Source organism: Hippichthys cyanospilos, chromosome 6, assembly GCF_059441005.1.
Source record: "Hippichthys cyanospilos isolate Australia breed blue-spotted pipefish chromosome 6, RoL_Hcya_1.0, whole genome shotgun sequence".
NCBI lineage: Eukaryota > Metazoa > Chordata > Actinopteri > Syngnathiformes > Syngnathidae > Hippichthys > Hippichthys cyanospilos.
The window spans coordinates 19,302,884-19,325,531 of NC_142374.1; the positions used below are offsets into that span (position 1 = coordinate 19,302,884).

The 22,648-nt window shown below is 40.1% G+C and overlaps 1 protein-coding gene across 3 annotated transcripts in view; it reads left to right on the forward strand.

The window, feature by feature from the left end:
- Positions 1-22,648, forward strand: part of LOC148422668 (cyclin-dependent kinase 17-like) — a 40,549-nt gene that overhangs the window by 14,938 nt on the left and 2,963 nt on the right. For all 3 annotated transcript variants that reach the window (XM_088417228.1, XM_088417229.1, XM_088417227.1), the window contains 15 exons: positions 7,692-7,840; positions 11,473-11,640; positions 12,530-12,663; positions 16,031-16,156; positions 17,507-17,563; positions 17,629-17,743; positions 17,873-17,967; positions 18,079-18,141; positions 18,833-18,956; positions 19,039-19,159; positions 20,209-20,306; positions 20,504-20,609; positions 22,145-22,187; positions 22,276-22,366; positions 22,474-22,551. In XM_088417228.1, the coding sequence (XP_088273354.1) occupies positions 7,714-7,840; positions 11,473-11,640; positions 12,530-12,663; positions 16,031-16,156; positions 17,507-17,563; positions 17,629-17,743; positions 17,873-17,967; positions 18,079-18,141; positions 18,833-18,956; positions 19,039-19,159; positions 20,209-20,306; positions 20,504-20,609; positions 22,145-22,187; positions 22,276-22,366; positions 22,474-22,551 (1,546 nt within the window). In that variant the 5' untranslated portion in view covers positions 7,692-7,713. The remainder of the gene's footprint in view (positions 1-7,691; positions 7,841-11,472; positions 11,641-12,529; positions 12,664-16,030; positions 16,157-17,506; positions 17,564-17,628; positions 17,744-17,872; positions 17,968-18,078; positions 18,142-18,832; positions 18,957-19,038; positions 19,160-20,208; positions 20,307-20,503; positions 20,610-22,144; positions 22,188-22,275; positions 22,367-22,473; positions 22,552-22,648) is intronic.

Sequence of the window (22,648 nt, forward strand, 5' to 3'; positions counted from 1 at the left end):
TGTATTGCAACATTATGCAATCTTTGCCTAAGAGATTAGCGCTAACTCATTAGACACTTTTAGATTTGCTCTCTCTGACTCTGTGTTTATTAAAACAGTGGCGCAGTGGCGTAATTCTCTTGACATACTTATTTAATTGAATATTGGAGTGGTAACAAATTGTTCAAATTCATGCCAATTTGAGTTGGGTTGAGTTGTTGTCCTGCACCTTTTTGCGTGCCCGCATCGGCCAAATGGCCCTCGTTTTTACTTGTACTGTAAGTGCCCCAGTAAGATTCTGTAGTATTAGTCTTTAATTGATCATTAAATTCGACTTGCCGATACCTGCAAAAACCCTTTTAAAATCTCAAACACCCTTAAGCGCCTTCCTTATCCAATTTGAGAACCGCTGGCTTAAAGGGTTCTAAAACCTAGACGATTGGTATTAACCATGAGCATGTCAATTTACATTATACAGTAATATAGCATTAAATGGGGCCATTTTTAAACTAACATTTTTTGGCTTTTTTAAGCACACGTTGTGTAATTCTGGTTTTTGGAAGTAAGGGTGCAAACTTCAACTGTAAACTTTGCAAAATCAACAGATGTTTCACACCTGTTAATTAGACAAACAAAGATGCATTATGTGCAAGAAATATGTTTGAATTTCTAGACCAATTCAGTGGAACTGGATGATTTCCCACAATCTCTCACGGGCCTGACAGACGAGCCACAGTTGTGGCCCATGACGTCAGCGTCTCACGTGGAGCTAATCTGTGTCCATGATACCCCCTCATGTCCTCATTCACCGAGTATCCGTCATCGTCTTCTTGTTGTTCACGGCCTACTCGAGAAAGCTTTACAAGAGCATGAGTCACTAGTTTCTCACTCTCCTCGCTCAGGTAGAACATGAATGATCAAAAACAAAGAAGTTATGCTTCACATTTATAGACGTTGAGTTATTTAAAGATCGTACCTTGCATGCTCATTTACCCCCTCCCCTGCCGCAGGTTAGCAGTAAACATCTGCTTGACCGGGTGGAATACTCGGTCGTGTGGGGTCACCGGAGAGGGCTTAGCAAGGAGCGAGCCTGTCACTCAAGCTGTTGTCGTAACCATAGCAGCGGTGTTAATCAGCAAGCCCAGCCAATCCCCTTGCCCAGGAGATTTGTGAACGTGCGTCACGGCTCCTGCCTGGCGTCCAGTCCACCCGCTGGCTGGCTCTCAAGCGCATCACTGCACACCTGTCTGTCAGACCAAAAGGTGATATTCTCGGTAGCAATGTCATCCTTTAGAATTGAGCTTGGAAATAGAAAATGCGGCAGAGGATTTTTGCTGTGGCTAGAAAGTGTTTTTTCTCAATGAATGGGATCTGCTTGGTTGCCAAATTTTCCACACTTTGCAATTAGGAGAGAAAGTTTGTCATTTGTGGTTTTTCGTTGACGGGTTTCTGATGCAGCGTCATGCACTGCAATTGCACTTAAATGTCCAACTTACTGGTTTGATAAATTCTAAACTAGGTCCATGTTATAAGCGACAAGCAGGACAGACTGTAGCTGAAAGTTAGGCAGAGGCTGCATATATATTTTATATTGTTTGAAAATGTATTGCTATATTTTTCTACATCTTAGTTTAAATGGATATGTAAAATTACAAAAAAGAATGAAAAGACATAAATATGTAGTCAAGTGCCAGACTGAGTAATATGGTCAGAAAATAAAGTCACAATTTCTTCCCCCAGTCATTCTGAATATTTCTGATTTTAATAGTTTTATATATTAAATGAAGTTACAAAAAAAATCTGCAATATGGCCAAAAACAAAATCTTGATTTTATTTGTATTTTTTTTCTCTTCAGTCATTCTGAACATTTAATAAACCCACCAACAGTACACACCGTAGAGCTAGCAAACATAAAATTGACATTAGCTACAGCTAACATTGTACATATTCACATAGAAACTATTGCTGTAAACGAACTGCTGAACACTTCCTCTTCCTCTTGTTAACTAGCGTGCTGTCGCATCTGACATCTTTAGCATAACACAAAGGAAGTATTTCGCATGACCATAAACTAAAGTAAACGTACATGCTCAAAACTATCCAAAATTAAATATTTCTCCCGTGTTGTAAATCTTACCTAGATCAGTGGAAATGTAAAATAAAAATGTACAAATAAAACAATCCAAACAAAGTTCTCTCCAATACAGCAGCGCCTTCTCAAGGCAAATAAATGAACTGCATTCATATTATTCATATTCAGATTATCAACTGCCACAAAATAATTTTATGAATTTAAAGGGTTGAGCAATGTTTTTGGGGGGCTTGGAACGGATTAGACAATTTACATCTAAAAAGCGCCGTTACTTACGAAAAATTCACGTTATGAAATGACTTCTGGAATGAATCAACTTTGTAAGTAGAGGTACCACTCTACTTTTCCCTTCTCGGTATTTTCCCATTGCATTTCTGGGTTTGTGGAGTTTAACGTGCAGCAGCTCCCAACCTCCTGCTGCCTCTCCCCACGTGTGTATAGTCCTTCTGCTTCCTGTGCACAATGCAGTCTTTATGTAAAGCCCTCACGATGAAGCCAGCTCCTCCACTCGTGTCTTTATTGTCGTGGCTAGAAATGAGAACAGACTGCTCCTTAGAAGAGCTACGCTGATCTCACTTTTGAATCATGTGCCAGTCAGCCGTCAAGCTTGCTATACTGTATGATAGATGCTGACAGTGGTCCAGCACCAGGAGTATTTTTTTAGAGGGATTTTTATCAATATTGCAAGTTAGTTCACTTCCTGCTGAGATCGTGTCGCAATTAAAAGAAACAAAAAAAAAACAATTACACCACAAAAGCAGGTGCGGTAACTGTCATGTACATAAACTGGAGTAGTTCAGTCAATATTTATGACATGGCAAAATATAAAAAAAAACAAACAATAACATACATCATATTCAGAAACCCTGCCAATTCTACGTTAATGTGCAGAATGGTTCAAACATGGTCTGCTAGTACAAATATTTTGCTCTGAACAACCAATCAGAGGACTGAAAAATGCTGTCTAAAGGTGTCAAAATGAATCCATTATTCAACAACTAATCAGTTTTCAAATTACTCAACAGCTATTTTCATAATCAAGTAATCGTTTAGAGCCATCATTTTACTTAAATTGTCCAAATCATCAAATTTCAGCCTCATAGGTAACTAATTGGTAAAATTGATTATTGTAATACACTTTAATACAGTATTTTTTATTCGATTAATTGATAGAATATTCTGCAGAATAATCATTTCTAAAAGTACTCAATCGTGACAGCCCTACTTATAACATTCAATATCTGGTTTAAAATTTATACTTAAATTTAGACCAAATGAAAAACATATGTGTAAGGTTCAACTTTGGCTCATTTTTCAAAGTGTGCTGTCTCAACAATATAGCATTTCATTGTGACCTTGTTCTTTAGTTTGCAAAACAACAATAATTGGTAAGCAAAGTAATGAGGGAAAAATCATTTTGTAATTTATTCAAACGATTTTTAAAAATATAATTTTACAATATTTGATAGCTTAAAAGACCAATAATCAGAAACAGTCGATATGAGAATGCAATACTGGTTTGCTAATTGTAGATGCCGCTGATAGAAGAGCAGGAGCGCAGGTAGATATCATCATTGACTTGGTAACCAGTGCTTTCGCTAATGTTTCGAGAAGGCCTCACTGGGTTCACGCAGTCCTGACAGGGGTCAGAGAGGGGTTTACGACCTCTCATTTTCTATTTCTGCGGGCGGCGCAGACGGCACTAAACCTGTGGCCAGGACGGCGGCTGTGGCAGAACAAAATTGGGACGGTTGCCCGTGCTTTACTGTACGTACGCTGTTTGATGCCCATTCCCTGGAGCCTGCTGTGCTGCCTGATGCTCACAGTGGGATTTCTGCCCTTGTCCTTCATACTACAGTGGGGAAAATGACCCAGATTTAGGGAATACAATACAAAAATCTGTATGCATGCAGCCTCCAGCTAGTCTGCGTTTTACAACATGGAAAAAAAAAGGGTTTCTATGGCAACAAATCCTCAATTCTCACACGCTTAGACCCCTCCGCCACACTTGTCCCTGCTGTCGCCACCTCTGGCCCAGTCCCAGTGGCATTGGGGCGGACGTCTCAGAATGGCCTACTTAGAAGAGATCAGGCATGGAGTCCGAAGGCTCACACTTATTCTCAGGCATAACCTAGACCAGTGGTCCCAAACCTTTTCTTCAGCACGGATCAGTCCACAATTTTATCTGAGGTTTCGGGTGGCGTGGACATCCCTTTAAAGTAATATGGAGATATAATACAAAATGAATATGAAGTGCATCTAACATTTGCGCTCACCAATAACGCCAATTAGCTTGTTTCTGCACCAAGTTGGGTCCATCTAGGATGTCGGAATGTCTTTAAAACTGCAACCAAAGTGGAGATTTGCCAAATTCTCCGGGTCAGAGTTTTACATCATCATGTTACTCTATTTTACGCCAAAGATGCTGATGTAAAGGACAAAAGTTCTTTCTGATTGGACTTGGAATTTCGAATACTGATTGGAATTTGGCAAAGCTACTGCAGCCTAGTGGCTTGGCATGCTTGTTACAATAAATAAAGCTACCTGGATGTATTTTTTTTTCCACACAAAGAGGCCGGGTAATAGGCCGATTTAAATAGCCCTGGTTACGTGTAGACAAGGCCTCAGATTAGGAACGGAGGACAGCAGGCACTGCTGCCCTGCTAGACATCACCGCGGGGCCTGTTCTTTGCTTTCACTTTTTTATTTATGAGATTTGAATGTCTTATGTTAAATGTAAAGGAAACTGGATTTCTGATTAAAGGCGGAGACAGTTTCACTTTGAAGTGGCTGCTGGTATTTTCACTGAACAAGTAACTCTGTTTTGGTTATCCTGAATTTTTTTTGGAACAGATGTGATTTTTTTTTTTTTTTTTTTAATAGATGATAGGCAAATACTGCAGTCCTGAGGTTAAAAAAATGAATGCAATCTGTACTTTTTGAACGTGTTGCAGGTTGCGTGAGTTGTTTGCCATGCGTTAACTGCATGCCTCTGCCATTGTGTCGCCGGGCGGAACTCAGTGATGTGCAGCTGTTGTGACAGTCCGGTTGACATCCCACTTTGCCTCGGTTGATAGCCAGAAAAAACAGTGGGTACGCGTTAGAAGGAATTAATGTAAGATGGTAGCTCAGCTAGAAATTAGGGCTGCAACTAATGATTAGGTTAATAATCGATTAACGATTTGATTAATCAATGATTAACCAGATTTTTTTTTTTAAGTTTGTATTTTCATCCTTTTATGGATGAGCAATTTTATTAGCATTTTAAAAATCAAAGATATGAAAATGTGCTAAAAAAAAAAAAAAAAAGGAAAAAGTACATTTTCTGTACTAACCAGGCCCGACCCTGCATAGTTTCCGAGATCAGGCATTCTTAAGGTCTTAAAATCAGTAAACATCTTTTTTCAAGGAATATTTTCAACAAGATATATATTTTTATATAGAAAACTTAATTAAATGTGTTTTTGCATATCTAAAAGTCGAGTACAATTGTTGTCCAGGATGACGCAAGAAAACGAAGATTTAAATTTTGGGCCTTATCGCCCAGCCTTGTCCTGTTGTTCTTAATTTACAGTGCAGAAAATGCACCATTCCTTTTTTTTGTACAATTTTGTTTTTGTGGATTTTAGATTGTAGAGAATTATTGTCACGTGTATAGCACAAAACCACACATTGAAATTCTTACTCTGTTCACCTTGGTAACATTGTCAGACAATAGCCAAAAATGTCGACTATTGTTATCCAAAATAGATGTTTCATTTTGATTTTGATTTGAGTTTGATTTTGATTTACCAGTTGCAGCACCTGGAGCAAAAGCCAAACTTGCAGGTTGTTTTTTCTTTGTGGACCTAGTTTTCTAGTCTAGTTTTCTGCTGCCTAAGCTAACTAATGCCCCCTCTTTTTTATATATATATATACTGTAAATCAGATGGCATGTCAGTGCTTGAGCCTGATCTTGTTTGACAGTCTCTGTCTTCTTCACTGATGTCCCATAGCGGTCATGTGTCACTTTGTTCTCATCTCGCAAGTCAACTAGAACACACTGGAGCCAGCACGAGCTCTCAAGGCAAAACCCAAATGACTGCAAGTAACCTTCAAGTAACAAAGCAACACGTGAATCACTTGCTTTGTGTCTGTGTGTGGCTTGCGAGTGGTCCAAAAGTACAAAAACATGGTAGGATAATGTTATTCCGAGGTTACCGTAGCAACAAGGGGTTGCTGTCGGCTTCACTTGCGCTTTCTAGTGGCTTTTGCTGAGAAACGCCAATAAAGTGAGCGGTTTCCCGATGCATGATTAAAATCCTGAAAGATTGGTGTCCGGCAGAGTTGAGTTTATATGCGATAACGTCAGTGTTAAGAGCAGCTGTGTTTTTATGTCAGCTTTTACTCATCGCCGATGCATGTCCGGATCTGTTGTCGTGGCGAATTTAGGATATCCCCACTTTGCTGCCAAATGTCTGCACGTCCTCTCTCTTAATTTCAAAGCCTTTCCTCAAATAGAATGCAAGATGTGTACTTGAACGGGAAACGCCCTCCACCCCTTTTTAGGGTCTTTTACTTTTCTTTTTTTTTTCAGCCTCACCCCATAAGAATCTCTCACAAACTCGTCATGTTTTCTCAGCAGGCAGAATGTGGAGCAATGCGCCCCAACGAGCAGAGTCATAATTAACGTCACGGTGCCGCTCGGCCCACGTCATTGTTGTCGAGTCAATCATGGGGGCATTGAACGCCCTTCTTTGATCTCCCTTTGACTCTTGATGCAGGCTTGTGAAACATAGCTGCAGGCAGATGATGTTTATCCCTGTTGGGAATCATTTTCTCATACCTTACTCCCTGATGACTACGTAGGGGTTTTTATGTAGTGGACTATTGAGTCAAAAGTTCGAAAAAATGAAAGCTTAATTCATTTGCTGCGTTGCGGAATGACTCATTCTCTAATTACTATAAAGCGGTGACGTACGTGCGACTCGACCTACAAGTGCTTGTTCAGACAATTTTTAAAAATTCTATTTAAAACAACAAACACAGCCTTGGGCAAAAATGGCGTTATAACTAGAGCTGCAGCTATTGAATATTTTGATGTTGTTTGTTGTAGTAAAAAAGTTCATTGGGTCTTCGGGAACAAAAAATGTAAAAATATGTTTTTATGATTGATTATGTTACCGTATTTTTCGGACTATTAACTCGAATTAAAAACTCCCTTCACCCCTTGTTATAACACGCTAAGCGGTGCTTATTTGGACATGTAAACAAACAATTAAAAATACTCAAGTCAGGCATACAGTGTATTCTTTATCCTTGATAAATAAAATAAGTACTGCATTTTACAAAAAATATTTTTTTCCCATTTTTCTGTCAAATTATAGACCAAACCAGTAATGAATTTTATTTTGACTTTTGTTAATTGCGATATCAATTTCAAACAAGGTCCTGTTTTTTTAATCAAATACATTTGAATTTTATCTGATTGACAAACTAATCAACAAATATATAATCATAAAATAATTGTTAGCTGCAGTCCTAAAATACAATACTATAGAGTGCTATTTAATTATTAGTGAATGTAAAGGATCTTATATCTGCTTTGACATGCATACTTTGTCATTTTTGGTGCTCCAGGCCTCCCCTTCCCGGGAGCTCCATGGAGAAGATGAAGCGCATCAAGCGGCGCCTCTCGCAGACGTTACGAGGCAGCCACACCATCGACGAGTCGCTCTCAGAGCTGGCCGAACAGATGACCGTTGAGGAGAATGGTCTGAAGCCCGGTGGTGAGTTTACAAACATGTTGGTTCATGCAGGCACACAAACGGCTCACCAGACTTCATTAGGGCACGCCTCTTAAAGGTGCACCCCAAGCACAGGTATATGATTTTTGGGGCGAGCAAAAGCCTGGTGGGCCTTAAGGCTTGAAATACGCTGAGATATTCTAGCATACGCATGCTGTTTTTTTGCTCATTCTTTTTAGCTAAACACATTTTACACACACAAAAAAAAGATTTTTCTGAGGGCAGGAATAGATTAATGGTGTTCCAAACATGCATGCCATTCTATGGCAGCTTCACAATGTAACACGTCATTAAGCAAGACCTCTCTGAACCTCCCCTTCATGTAACGGGATCTTGTTACATTGTGTCTGTGTGCATAACGTGTCCTGTAAGTGCGTAAAAGCGCTTGGAAATCCCCATTAGCCAAGTCTGCTGTCATGACTTGTTAGTCAAACATGCTTCTGACATAATTTTCCCTGCCATGTGCGCCTTAGAAATTAGATTTAGTGAGCTGAATATTAATGGACTGGATTTGTTCTGTCATTAAAGCCAAATCCAACATTTTTATCTACTTCTGACTCAGAATGTGACTGCTGAACGGTTTTGACGAAGGAGGCTGTTTGACTCTTACATAATGAATTTACCGGATTTTTTTTTCAGTCAAATCAGTTTCATTTAAACAGTTTGCTACCTCTCAGACACACAAACACATCTTTGTATGGTAAATCATTTTTAAAAATACTTCTGGGAATTCAAACATGGTTTTCCATTCCTTTTCAGAGATGGCAGAAGGTTCACATTATACACTTTGTGAGGGATGTGTTTTTTATTTTTCATTAATTGTATATACCGGTAATTTTCTCAAATATTCATTAACATTTCCTCCGATTTCTCCCACTTGAATACACTCAAAATTCAAACTGATTTTAAAAAACAAGCCTTTTTATGACATTAAGCTAAGGCCAAAACATCTATATGAGAAATAAAAGTAAACATTTGTTCATCAGTTTTCTTCATATGTATGCTTTATCCAGGCCTGTGATCACATTTTTCTGCTTAAAAAGCTTTTACAAATAACAAATCAAATTTTTTTGATCGATCAACAAAGTAGGACGCATAAAAAACTCTTCTGGTCGAGCTTGTTCAAGCTGACTTGCAGGAGACGCGGCAGGGAGATGGATTCACAGTGACCTACAGTCTTTGAGTTAGTTTGTGCTAGGGTTGTAACGCAGAACAAAAAGCGGGTTCTTCCTCAGCAATTAGGACGCAGAACACAATAAGCGTCTATCCTGTTTAAAAACAGAAAATAGCATGAAAAAAATCTCTGCTAACCTCTTTTAAAATTCAAGCTGACTATTAGCTGGAATTCACAAAATCTTCAAGGAGGGGTTGTGCTGCCACATTGTTACCAAGTTGCTTGAGGTTGGAAGGAATTTGCAAAGTTTCCATGGCATCTCCACAGCAACTTGCATCAATTCAGTATTACTTCTATGCCCACACAGTCCAGCTTTCTTCCCCAACAGCTCCCAGACCTTCCATCAGGTCTCCTGTTTTGTTTTTAGTCCCCTTCTCGCCTCGCATCTCAGCACTTTTGTTGTAAAACACTTTTTTTCCCCTGTGCGTGGTGGTGATGAACCTAATGCTTGTGTGTCAGGGGATGTTTACAGCCTCTGTACCAGGGAGTAGGCTCAAGAGGAGACAGAATGGAGTAGCCAGATGAGATGTGATCTGAACTGGGTGTTCAAGGGAAAGCACTGCGGTCCTGATGCGATTATGTAATAGTCATAACTTGGGCCAGCAGCGAGAGCAGCTGCCGAGAGATAAAGCAGTGGTTGCTAGAGAACCTCTATATAACACACGATAAAGCTTTACTGTTATTTTTTTGTGTGTATGTATACAGCAGTGTGTGTGTGTTTGTGTGTACAATAGATCAATATGTATGTATGTGTGTGTGTGTGTGTGTGTGTGTGTGTGTGTGTGTGTATATATATATATATATATATATATATATATATATATATATATATATATATATATATATATAAAATGTGTGTGTGTGATTAAAATGTTGATGTATATCAGGGGTGTCCAAAGTCGGTCCTCGAGGGCCGCTGTCCTGCATGTTTTCCAGGTTGCAGGACATGCAGGACAGCGGCCCCCGAGGACCGATTTTGGACACCCCGGATATGTATGTATATCACCCAAATGTATCCGAGGTTATTATGGAGAACACACTTGGAATCGATGAAAATTTCCAAGCTTGTGATTAAAACATACTGGTATTACTTTACGAAACACACAATCCACATTTACTTAGTCTTATGAATGTCCCCTACCTCAACGCTAAGACACAATGCTAAAGTCATTGACGAGCTAAAGAAACAAGCATGAATGCTATGGTGAGTCTAAACCTTTACACCAATTGTGTACACCCACGCACTGCTTTGAATCATGCAAAGAACAGCAGGCTGAAGCGTGTGGGCTTAATTGAGTCTGATTTAAGTCTGAAAACATACAGAGAGGTTGAAAGATTCATGGAACAGGGATGCCAGAGGGTTGATTTGAATGAATTTGACAGGAGTACATTTGTTCATTAGTGGGCAGCGTAGTTTTAAAATGAAACCGCATACGCTAGGTTTCCATCAGAGCGGTTCTGATGCTAAATCGTTGCTCATGCGCCAACTAGCGCACTTGCCTCATTTCTGCCTCTAATCCGATCATGTTAATGAAAAGATTGACACAGTACGTTATCTCACAAAAAACATTTTTTTCCTAAATATTAGATCTTTTCATGGGGGATATGGCCAGAGAAGAAAAAAAAAAAAGAAATCGATTTTAATGGAACAAATAAACCCGACAAATATTTATCTTAACAGATGTCAAACCCAAGGCCCGGGGAGCAGATCCGGCCCGCAACATCATTTTATGTGGCCCGTAACATGCTAATTATGACTTCAAGTTTCTGACTAAAATACCAAACTTGCAAGTTTTCAGTTTCTCTATTGCCCTCTGATTTCAAGTCCAGGTAAATCTTCAAAGATCATAGTAAAACTTCCTCCGATAAAAGTATCACAATCTACAGCATATCTAAACATTTTCACTTAGGGTTGCACTCTCTTTTTTTGCATGCATTTCTAGTTTATTGTCAATCTAAACATGAAAAGCAATCAAATCCTTGAGTAATCAATCGAAGCAATCACATAGTTTTGCATTTTGACATTGTCCAGCTTATTGCTATCAAACTATGCAAAATGTTACAAGCAGTCTAACAAAAGGAATCATGCACTGAGAGAGTTTTGTCATGTAAAATACTGTATGCCTTGGCACAATAAAGGCCTGTAAAAAATCCAGTTGCATTCAGTTAATGAAATCTTTTGAAGGGAAACTGCCGCGTTCTGATAAGCATGCCACTGTGCTGCTGCTCTTCCTTAACGAGCGCCTCCCTATCATTGTGCTCCTGAACACGCTGTGAGGATGAAAAAATTAACACAGTGGCCTTGTTAAAGCACTTAAGTAGCTTCAATGCAGCTCATTCTGTTTGCATGGTGAAATATTTGACATTTAAAGCATAGGGGGAAGAGGCGTTTGCTTTCACATCCTTTTTAAAATGCTTTTTGTTTGTTTCTCCCCCGCAGCGGAGCCCATCGTGAAGAACGGCCGTCCTCCGTCGGCACACAGCGTCCACTCTTTCCTGCACCAGTACACGGGCTCCTTTAAGAAGCCGCCACTGCGACGGCCTCAGAGCGTCATCGGCGGAGGCCTGGGCTCGCTCACGGTGATGCCTCGCAATGGCAGTCGCCTTGGTGAGAAGGACACCACAGAAAAAAAGAGAAAAAAAAAAACAATATAAAAGACCTGGCTGTGAACACATTTGAGGGGAAAGAATCCAGTTTGAGAGAATACAGTGGTACCTCGATTTACGAACATCTAGTGCATAGGTGTCGAACTCCAGTCCTCGAGGGCCGGCATCCTGCATGTTTTCCGGTTTTCTTTCCCCAACACACCTGATTCAAATGATTAGCTCATTAGCAAGCTCTGCAGGAGCTTCAAAATGATCCCAATCATTTGAATCAGGTGTTTTTTGAGGGAAAAGATTTGAAAACATGTAGGATATCGGCCCTCGAGGACTGGAGTTCGACACCTGTGATCTAGTGAGAAGGCTGAATAAGACACAGGAAGTACTTTGCATGACCTTAAATAAAATTAAGTAAACTCAAAATTATCCAATAATTAATATTATTACTCCTGCTGACTTGTAAATAATGCCTCAACCACTGGAAATGTAAAAACGTACAAATAAAATGACCTAAACAAAGTTTTCTGCATGCCCCACCAACTCACTTGCACCATCTCAAGGCAAACAAATGAACTGCATTTATATTATCAACTGCTACAATTAATATTATTGAGGAGAATTTTTGAGTCTTGGAGCAGATTAGGCTGTTTATATGTAAAAAGCACCTCTACTAAGTAGAGTTACCACTGTATTGAATCATATCACTTTGAAGGAGTGGAAAATGAGACTTTTGTTGCACAGCCCTCTTAATGAGAGGAAACATTCTTTATCTAAAGCAGTGGTTTAAAGAACATCTGCTTGCTTAATGCTCACATAAAATTGAAAATAAAATTCAGGGTTCATGTGAAATCTGCACTTCCTTTCTCACGCTGCCTCTCGTTTTTTTCCTGTTGCAGACATCGTCCACGAGCATCAAAAAATGGGGTCTGACGGGGAGAGTGACCAAGCATCCGGTACGTCCTCGGATGAGGTGCAGTCGCCCACAGGTGTCTGCCTGAGGAACAGAGGCAATCGACGCATCTCAGCGGAGGTCAGTCACCAGCAGCCCCTCTTTTGAAGTTGGGTTTTTCGATCATTTAAGCCTTTAATTTCCCTTCCCACTCGCTTGAAAAACATGAGGTAATGCATTGTTGCTTATTTCAAAGTTAGTGGACTTAATGCGAAAATTGAATGAAGCTAGTTGTGATTTTTGGTTACTACCCACTTTCCTTGGATTACAGTGTACTCGCCGCTAATTAGAAGTTCTGCATTGGCAGATTTACATTGCTTTTTCGAACATATCCACTGTTTTTTACTGTTTTGTGCACAGACCAATGAAATGTCAAAGAAAACAATCGATTTTTATTGGGTGATTCACTTAATCAGGCTGTTTTAAAAGAAATGGGCTTTGCCACCATCTTGTGGCGTCTGTAAGCAATCATAACCTTTTTGGATGAGCGTTAAATAGTCAAAAACGAGACTTGCATGCATCTGCTGCAAGCCATAACTCAGGCCCAGACATTTACACAAAAACTGATGTAATTTTATCATATGTTTATCGGCATTATTTATTTATAGTAATTTGTTGAATTGTTGTTGGTTTCTTCTTATTTTCGATGTAAAGTGACCTAGAACGCTCCGAAAAGTAGCTATAAGTCACAACTCAAACATGGCTCCAGCTACTGATTTCACTCACTAGGCAACGCCCTTTAAGTTCTCCGATCCAGCACACAAAGACTACAGGACAAATAATAATTCAAATGAATGAAACTAGTTTATTTCTTCATAGTCTCTTTTAATCTTTCTACAACAGTTATTTCTTCAGAAAAAGTGTCATTTGTTTACATTAGGTGTTACGCAATAAAGTGTGCATTAACGCTGGGTGTCATAACAAAAGTGTAGGCGCAAAAGCTGCTTAACTGCCCACGCGAGTTCAACAGACGCATGCATACTCCACCTACCGTCATGCACAACCAACATTTTCAAGTCTGTTTAAAGACAAAAAAAAAAAAAAAAACTCAATTTTCCTGCACCCTCTTCAAACCCCTTTGCCTCCCCCCACTTCCACACACCCACACACTCATTGGTGGCAGATTGTGCTGCACTGGCTGTTACATCACTTGCTTGGCTTGTGATTACTCTGAATTCTGCAAGTGCAGTAAAAAGCAGGATTCACAACAACTTCTCTGACATCTCTGTAAATGCTTAAAAACAGCAACATTTGTTGCATTGGCATTCAAAGTCCCCAAATATTTTTTTTATTCATCTGAAAGATAAACGCTTTTGATAGCATATCCAGTGTCTGTTTGTTTACTTGCAAAGCCAATCGCGTCCATCTTAGTGGCTCCTAATAGGATTGAAGGACGTACAACTGGCAAATGTCAGCGAGATGCAGCACACGCTTGTCAAGCAAACATCATCTTGTCTCGTATCTCAATTGTTTTATTTTAGATATCATTATCAAGTGGTAGCGCTGCTGGCCTTACAAGGTTGATTATACAGATGCATCTCAATAGATTAACGTATTGGGGAAAAATGGTCAGTATTTCAGTTTTGAAAATACCTGTTAAACTTATACAGACAAAGAGAACATTTTCATGGTTTTTGAAGATTCCAGAATTTGTGGACTTGCCCAACAAATTAAATATTACCATAGAAACGTAACTTATTTACGGGCTTTTTGAAAGCATATTTATTCGGTTGATGAATCCGTACGATAACTGTGTTCCACCTTTCAAGTAAATCGAGATAAAAAAGACAATTTTTTCTGATATTTTGATTTATTGCCTCACACATGTACTTGTTTCACTTTATGTGATTTATCAGGGGAAAATGTAGTGTAAATTCTTGCAGTTCCCGCTCTTTTAAGTTTTGTGAACCACCACAGTTTGTGAACTTCCATCTCATAACTCATTTTCACCGTTTAGTGCCTGATAAGTATAGAGAGAAATTCATTAAGAACTACAGTTTGCATTTCTTGTTGCAATTGGGTCGGAACACTAAAGAATGAATGCTCAACTGAAATGCTCTGGAATCAATAGAATTTTTGGAATATAGAACGCAAGGCTGGGCAATGTAATGCTTTGAATTCGTCAAAAATATGGAAGAGGCATGTAACTAATTAAAATATCTCAATCTGAAAACCTGAGTTTTGGGAAGGGGACAAAGCATTTTCTACATGTCCATAATAAGATAAACAGTTTGAATTTGGAATGGTTTGACTTAAGTAAAGAAACGTGGAACAAAGATGGTAAATGCAGTATCTAAAATATCTAATAGTTTGGGAATGTTATTGTGAAAATGCTTGGATTTAGAGAATCTGATTGCCTCCATTCATTTCATTTGGAATTATTTGAATGAAAGTGGAATATGTTGGAGAATCTAGGAGTAAAAGTAAGAACAACAAATGATTTTGGTTCTGGATGACAAATGTGTGAAAGCGCTTTGGCCTTCACCCAATAAATCACAAGAGCCAAACTAAGAAGCACGCCTCTAGTTAAAATCTTCCCGCCACTGTTTGACAACAAGCGTCGGGGTGAGGAAATCCCTCAGCTGGTCATCACATCAGGTGTCCTCCAGTCATCGGGTGGAAAGCAGCGTGGTCTGGAATTACATCACATGGATTACTGTAATACACTCCAGATGGGCCCCAGGTTGCAACAGATTAGGAGGGCGGGATTGGTCAACGGCAGGGGGCAGGGCCAGGGTACAAAGGTCATGCTATGGAAGTCATCACTTGGTGGAGGCAACTCGTCGCCGAGCAAACAGGAAGTGGCCCATCGATGCACGATTCAACAGATTTATTAAGATGCTCAAAAATCCATAGATGGCAGCACCTTGCATTTTACAATCAGCACAATTTTTGAGTTGAAGATCAAGGTTAGGTAGTGACTAATGACTCATCTTGTCGAATTGACCAGCCTTGTGGTGGTTGTAGAACACTAATTATGTAACACATTTTGGCTGGAAACCCAGCCAAAAAATAAATAAAAAAAACAAACCAAACGACAGCTTGTAACTATAAATTCAAGTCAAGCTTCCTAATTTGTTTTTAAATCCAAATGAATTGTGTTGAAGCTTGGATGCTTTTGTCACCATTTGTCAAGCCAGTGAGTGCTTGGAAATAGATTGAAAACTGCTACCAAGAGGCCGGATTAACAATAATCTAACAAAGATGAAATGCAGCATGGGAAGAGTGTTGAGTGTTCATGACTTTATGTAACAACCAAGACTAAAAAAAAATAGAAGAAAACCTATACTCTTTTTCTGGCAAAGATTTCAGCCAGAACTCTTCACTCGCTCTGAATTTCTCCCTATTTGCTAAAACTGTCAGTCATTATTTACACAGCGTGTTTGCTCTGTTGCTTTACTCTTTCTCTCCCCCGATGTCGTTTTCTGCTATTTGCTTCTCTGTGCAGGACCTGAACAAGCGGTTGTCCCTACCTGCCGACATCCGGATACCTGACGGCTATTTGGAGAAATTACAGCTGAGCAGCCCGCCCTTTGATCAGCCGCTCAGTCGGCGCTCACGCCGAGCATCGCTGGTGGGTGCAAGGAACATTTTGATATTGTTCACCATTGTTTGATTTTTAACAAACAGAAACAAGTCCAGTATATAGTACAGTGTTGTCCGTACAATACAGTAAACACTTAATCAATTTTAGCCCATGTTCTTTCTCCCTCTGAAGAAATGAGACAGTTGCCTGACATCATTGGGAAAATAAAAAGTAGATTCTATCTTTCACTCCTGCAAGTAAGAAGCCAAGTGTGCTTGCTTCAATCTGTTTGTCACTCCCAAGTTGACTGTAAATGAGACAAAAAACAAAGAATTGTGTTTTTTAAACCCCCAAATCTTCATACTATGTAGATTTTCCTAACAAAAGTCTCTTTATGTGATACTAGCAGTTAATGAGGACGTCCGTAGATATGCTCACACAAATGATCATGAACTGCTATTTTAAAGGCAAGATGAAATTATTTAACCGTTTTCAGCAATAAAATGTTAGTATTTTGTCTGATTATTTTCTTTTTTTTTTTTATTCACAATTGTTGCGTCTAACGTATTTTTCATTTGCTGTTGACTGAAAATGAATTCTGCTCATTGCTCAGGTAACAACCAATCAGGGCTCAGTTTGCGAGCATCACATGACCGAATCCAAAAAACAAATGAACCGTGGTTGGTCGTTGCTTGAGCACACTGATATCATTTTCCCTTGACAGCTAGAGAAAAATATGTCCCTGGCTCTGAATAAATTATATATCTGGAATTGAATGTCTGGATTCTATTTAAAAAAAAAAAAAAAAGATGTGAAAATACGTCCCTGGCATTGAACAAATGAAGTACAGTATCTGGGATTGAATGCCTGGAAAAAACAAAACAAAAAAGAAAACATGAAAATACATCCCTGGTATTGAATGAGTTAAAAGACAAGAATTCTCGTCCAGGGCTTGAAAGACTTAAATAGTTCGGAAAATGAAGGAATGAATTCATTTCCTACTTTGAACACTCGGAGCGGCAACATACAGACCATCCAACAAAAGCCTTCACCCATTGCAAACTCATTATAATATGAGTTCCAAAAAGCGCTTCAAGAATCATTTCCTGTAGCTCGTGTTCGAACGCAAATCCAATCACACGCATGACATTCCCATAGAGCAACATTTGAATTTGGTTTTATAATGAGTGCCGTTTCTTGAATCAGATTTTATTTCCCGTGAAAGCCAGCAGTCATTTGTCACAAGCGATTCATTCGCATGTCGGTGACGGGTGAGCGACTTCTTTGGGTTCGCTGCCAAGCCGTGACAAAGATTCATCGGGGCGTCCGTGGGCTTGTCGCTAATCAGGACGCCGCGCTCATTACCGCCACGTGTCCTTGTGCCTGTGTCCGTTGCAGTCGGAGATCGGATTCGGGAAGCTGGAGACCTACATCAAGCTGGACAAACTGGGGGAGGTAGGACGCACTTTGTGGATTTGTGGTTGGTTTTAGTTTTTCATTCGAATTTCTTGTGTTTGTAGGGTACATACGCCACAGTCTTTAAGGGGCGGAGCAAGCTGACGGACAACCTGGTGGCTCTGAAGGAAATCAGGTTGGAGCACGAAGAAGGGGCACCATGCACAGCTATCCGAGAAGGTATTTTAACAACTGTTAGAGATCGCACGGCCCTCAAAGGCACATTTTCCGAATCCAGGTATCTCTGGACCGAAATGTTTCTTTACAAAACCGTTTTTGGAAAGAGAATTTGGGCTTTGGTTTCGGCAGTGTCGCTGCTGAAGGACCTGAAACACGCCAACATTGTGACGCTCCATGATATCGTGCACACAGAGAAGTCGCTCACACTGGTCTTCGAGTACCTGGTTAGCGCTTGTTTCACATGTATACAGATAAAATGGAGACTTTGCATTTAGTTATTATTCCCACGGTGGCGCCACTGACACCTTGGCATCTTTTCTCCCCCTGTGGTGTAGGACAAAGACCTCAAGCAGTACATGGATGACTGCGGGAACATTCTGAGCATGCAGAATGTTAAGGTGAGTTTATGCAGGTCGGCTGTCGAGGCAAATTTTGTGTTTGTGAGACCCCTGCTGGTGGATCGAGGATAGTGGCAAGACTCGCTTTTTTACACTTTATTTTTATGGTAACCTCCTTACAAAGCAGTAAAAGAAACATTCCCATCACTAGAGGGTTGAACTTTCAGAGACCAGCAATGAAAAGAAGATTAGATTGACCTGGCGACTTGTAAAGGTTGAGCTGTGATTGGACCCCCCCCCAAAAAAAATCTGTTTTGATATTGACTGTTCTCACAGAGCCGAGAGAAAATATCCCGGAAAGTACTATTGTGTTTATGTTTAAAGCACTTAGGAGTTTTAAGAAAGAATCCTTTTTTATGTGGTTTCTACTATGTCCTCCTGAGACCAAGCCTATTAATTGGTGTTCACTGTCGTGGACATGTTGTAGACGTGTGTTTTTGGTCTCCTATTTTTTGACTCATTAATGCAACCCTACCAGTCCAGGAGAGGACATCTTAGCCTTCTCAAGTGTCTCATCATGTGTTTTGGTGGAATGCAATTAATTTTGCTGTCTTAAGACAAGGTGGACACAAAAGTGGACACAAATGAGTAGGCTGGAGTATTTGGCGAGTGTAGCATGTCCCACCATGATTCAGATTTCTGTGTTTACAATCATTCATCCCAAAAAGTTTTTTTTTTTTTCCCCCTGCAGATTTTTCTCTTTCAAATCCTACGAGGATTAGCATACTGTCACCGGCGGAAAGTTCTCCACCGAGACTTGAAGCCCCAAAATCTGCTCATTAACGACAGGGGAGAACTCAAACTAGCCGACTTTGGTAAACTCATTTTTTTCCGCATGCTGTGCGAAATGATTAGTTTCCATTTAAATATGTAATTATTCATTTATCACCTGCGTAGGTCTCGCCAGGGCCAAGTCGGTGCCGACGAAAACATACTCCAACGAGGTGGTGACTCTGTGGTATCGGCCCCCGGACGTGCTGCTGGGTTCTTCCGAGTACTCCACGCAGATCGACATGTGGTGAGTGGGCCCGTGACACACTAGTCAGACTTTCTTACGTTTTACTCGGGAGTGACGCCCAAGTCCAACCTTCTGTTCAAGTATCAAGAGTGACACACGCATGGTGACTTAGCACAAAAGGACTCTCACTCTGTTCTCGAGTTTGAGGTTCACATACACGAAAAAAAGCTATTTTCTAAGTACCAGTATTGATTAAAGTCTTCAAATCCTCTCTGCATTCAGAATTTTTTTTTGTTTTCTATTTTTGGGTGGGGGGAGGCTTATTCTCTGTCATTTGATTTTCTTTTCCCATTGAAAATTACCTACAATTACATTTGTGTTGTGTTTTCACAAAACAAACATGGAAATATTGATATATTCTAACTCTCCACAAAGTGCTCTTTGAAATAGTATTTAATGCGTGGCGGTAGCTCAAAGGTGGATGAAGTTACATTAATTGGAATGTTGCCCAGTTGAAATCCCAAGTTTCTCCGTGACAAACACATTTATGATTAGTCTGAAAAGGAATACCGTGGCCTAAATACCGTCAACAATAATGGCGAGCACCGCGTTGGGGAGAGATGGTCGGTTTAAAAACGCTTGGGGAATTTCGATCGTTCGTTTGACTCTACTAGAAATCTCTACCTCTATTATACAGTGATGTTGTTTGTATGCTGTATTTATTGTCACCTATACTGTAGTATGGGGGGAAAAAAAAAGTATGGGACAGCCGCTCCAAGTATGAAGTGCTGCAAAAAATATCAAGTATAAACCAAGCTAAGGTTTTGCTGCAGGTTTGTTTTCGATGTAGTGCATTTTAGTGCAACGCAATTGCAGATTCTTTTTTTTCGTTTTGTGCAACAGGGATTTTTCGTTGTAAGGGGAAGTGAAAAAAGGGCAAGGCTTCAATGCATGGATTTTTTTTTTTGTAAAGGAGTTTTACTGTATATAAAATTGCAAAAGTACTTAAGCGCATTTGCTTGGCGCCAATATGGAAGTGACACATGCCATGTGTTTGCATTGACGCCACCTACTCCATGTGTGTGTGTGTGTTTGTGTGGTTGTGTCAGGGGCGTGGGCTGCATCTTTTATGAGATGGCTGCGGGCAGGCCGCTGTTTCCGGGCTCCACCGTGGAGGACGAACTGCATCTCATCTTTAGGCTGCTGGGTGAGTGCCTGCTGCCCTCTAGTGGTCCATACCAGCCAATAAGGCTTTGCCATTGAAAGTGATCTTTTTCCTTTTTTTTTTTTTTCATTATGATGAATCAGTCAGCATTTATTTCAGTATAAAATGTTTGAAGGAATCAATGAATTCAATGAATGTCTGAAATGTGCTGGAATGGACTGTGTTGTTGGACTGTGCAGGCACTCCGACAGAGGACAGCTGGCCCGGAATCTCGTCTGTGGAGGAGTTCAAGTCGCACAAGTTCCCAAAGTACAAGACCCAGCAGCTCATCAACCACGCGCCCAGGTAAACCCACTCGAGGATGGCACGGATCTGGATTAACACTCCCGTTCCATCCCACTCCCACCCAAAAATAATCCAGTGCCAGATCATAGTGAAAAAAAAAAAAATAATAGTAGTAAAAAGCAATTTTTCATTCATTGGTGACAGCAAAAATGTGTGTTTGGGAGCCCACGGCCGCGCCATCAATGTCTGTAGTAAATATTGTAGCTCACCCGCAGGCGTAACTGTTTTTATGATTACTGGTTTCCCATGGGGACCAATTTGATAAGAGGAACGTGTGTTACTGTGTGCGCTCTCTTGACACTGTTTTGCATATTAACGTCAGTAAAACAGCTGTTTTTGGCGCCTTCATTCACTCTTCTGGCATAGGCTCCAGACACATTTTTGTTTGCATATTAATGTTTTGACCTCAGTAACAAGATATATCAAAAAAAGACAAATTATGGTTGAGGATTTTTCCCAGAAATATTAGAAATATTTAGATGAGATCAAAAGAATCTTAAGTAAACCAATTTACTACAAACCTTAACAAGAAGAGATTAATTATTTTTTTAAATGTCTTGATTGTACTAAGTCTGTTCACAATAGATAGGAATATTGTGATAGACTCAATGAATGCCATACAGTCATACATGTTCATATAAACGGATAAATCCAAACCTTATACGTGAAAACCCAAATAATACACAAAGATAACATAATAAATGAAAAACAAATATAACAAAATGAAAAGGTAGATAAATGAAAAACAACAAACAAATGCCACATATAGTAAATGAATTACTGCATAATATGTGAAAATTATATAAATGAAAAGACGTAGCGCATAATAAATGATAATGAATAAATTTAAAAAAGCATACAGGGTAAAAAAACATCAACTTAACTGGAATATAAGCTGCACCAACAAAAATGTCAAGAAAAATAGATTTTTGTCATCTATTAGACTGAACATGCCTTCACGTTTCGAAACAAGTGAGAACATTTTTTCAACATAACAGAGACGGTGATTGTTTGAATACTGCAGCAACACAACAGTAACATCCCTGTTTGCCTTTACTAGTGGAGAATGCCTCCTAGTGGCAAGTAAAATAGCAAAATCAAAATTTTATCATAGTCTTTTTCTGTCGCCCTTTGTTTTCTCGGACATTGCCCTCTGGTGGCGAGTAAAAAAAACTGCCGACAGTTGCACTGTGCTATAAGCCGCAGGGTTCAAAACGTGAGAAAAAAAGTAACTGCTTATAATTCGGAATGTGCGATATATTGCAGGAATTTTTGGGCGAGTAACCCCAGCAAAAAATGAGGGAACAATGTTTATTAGCATTTTTTTTTAAAGGAATATTTAAGAATATCTGGCTTGGCAAACGTTGGGTAAACGAGAGGGGTACATCAGGGTCAAGGCCGCACGATTGGTGTTTACTCTAGAGGCGCATGTGTCACTTCCTGTAAGGAAATCCTGTGGAATAGTTGAGTGCGTTTCCTTCCTCCGGCTGCCCGACGCATATGACTCACCGCGACTTTGTTGACCTTTCTCGCAGATTGGACACGGACGCCATTGACCTGCTGATGTCGTTCCTCAAAGTGAGTCCCGCCGCCATCTGCCATGAATCCGCTTGCAATCAAGCAGACCTCCATTTTTTTTTTTTTTTTTTTTTTTTCACTGTAACAGTACGAGTGGAAAAAGAGGATGTCTGCCGACGAAGCCATGAAGCAGCCGTACTTCAGGAGCCTGGGGCCTCGCGTGCGTGCGCTGCCAGAGAGTGAGTCAGAAAATGGCAGCCGAGCTCTGCAGACTTGGCAGCAGCGCTTACTACATGAAACAACTCTCGCTCGCTCGCTCTGACTCGACCCGCTACGTCTCTGGCAGACGTCTCCATATTCACGCTGAAGGAGGTCCAGCTACAGAGAGACCCCGGCTGCCGGAGCTCCTCGTACCCGGAGTCAGGTGACCCTCAAATTGCTAATATAGTGCTTCTCAAAGCAGGCCCCAACAAGCAAAATGGACTCGCTTGATCCTGTCCACAAGGGGGCGCAGATTCCCC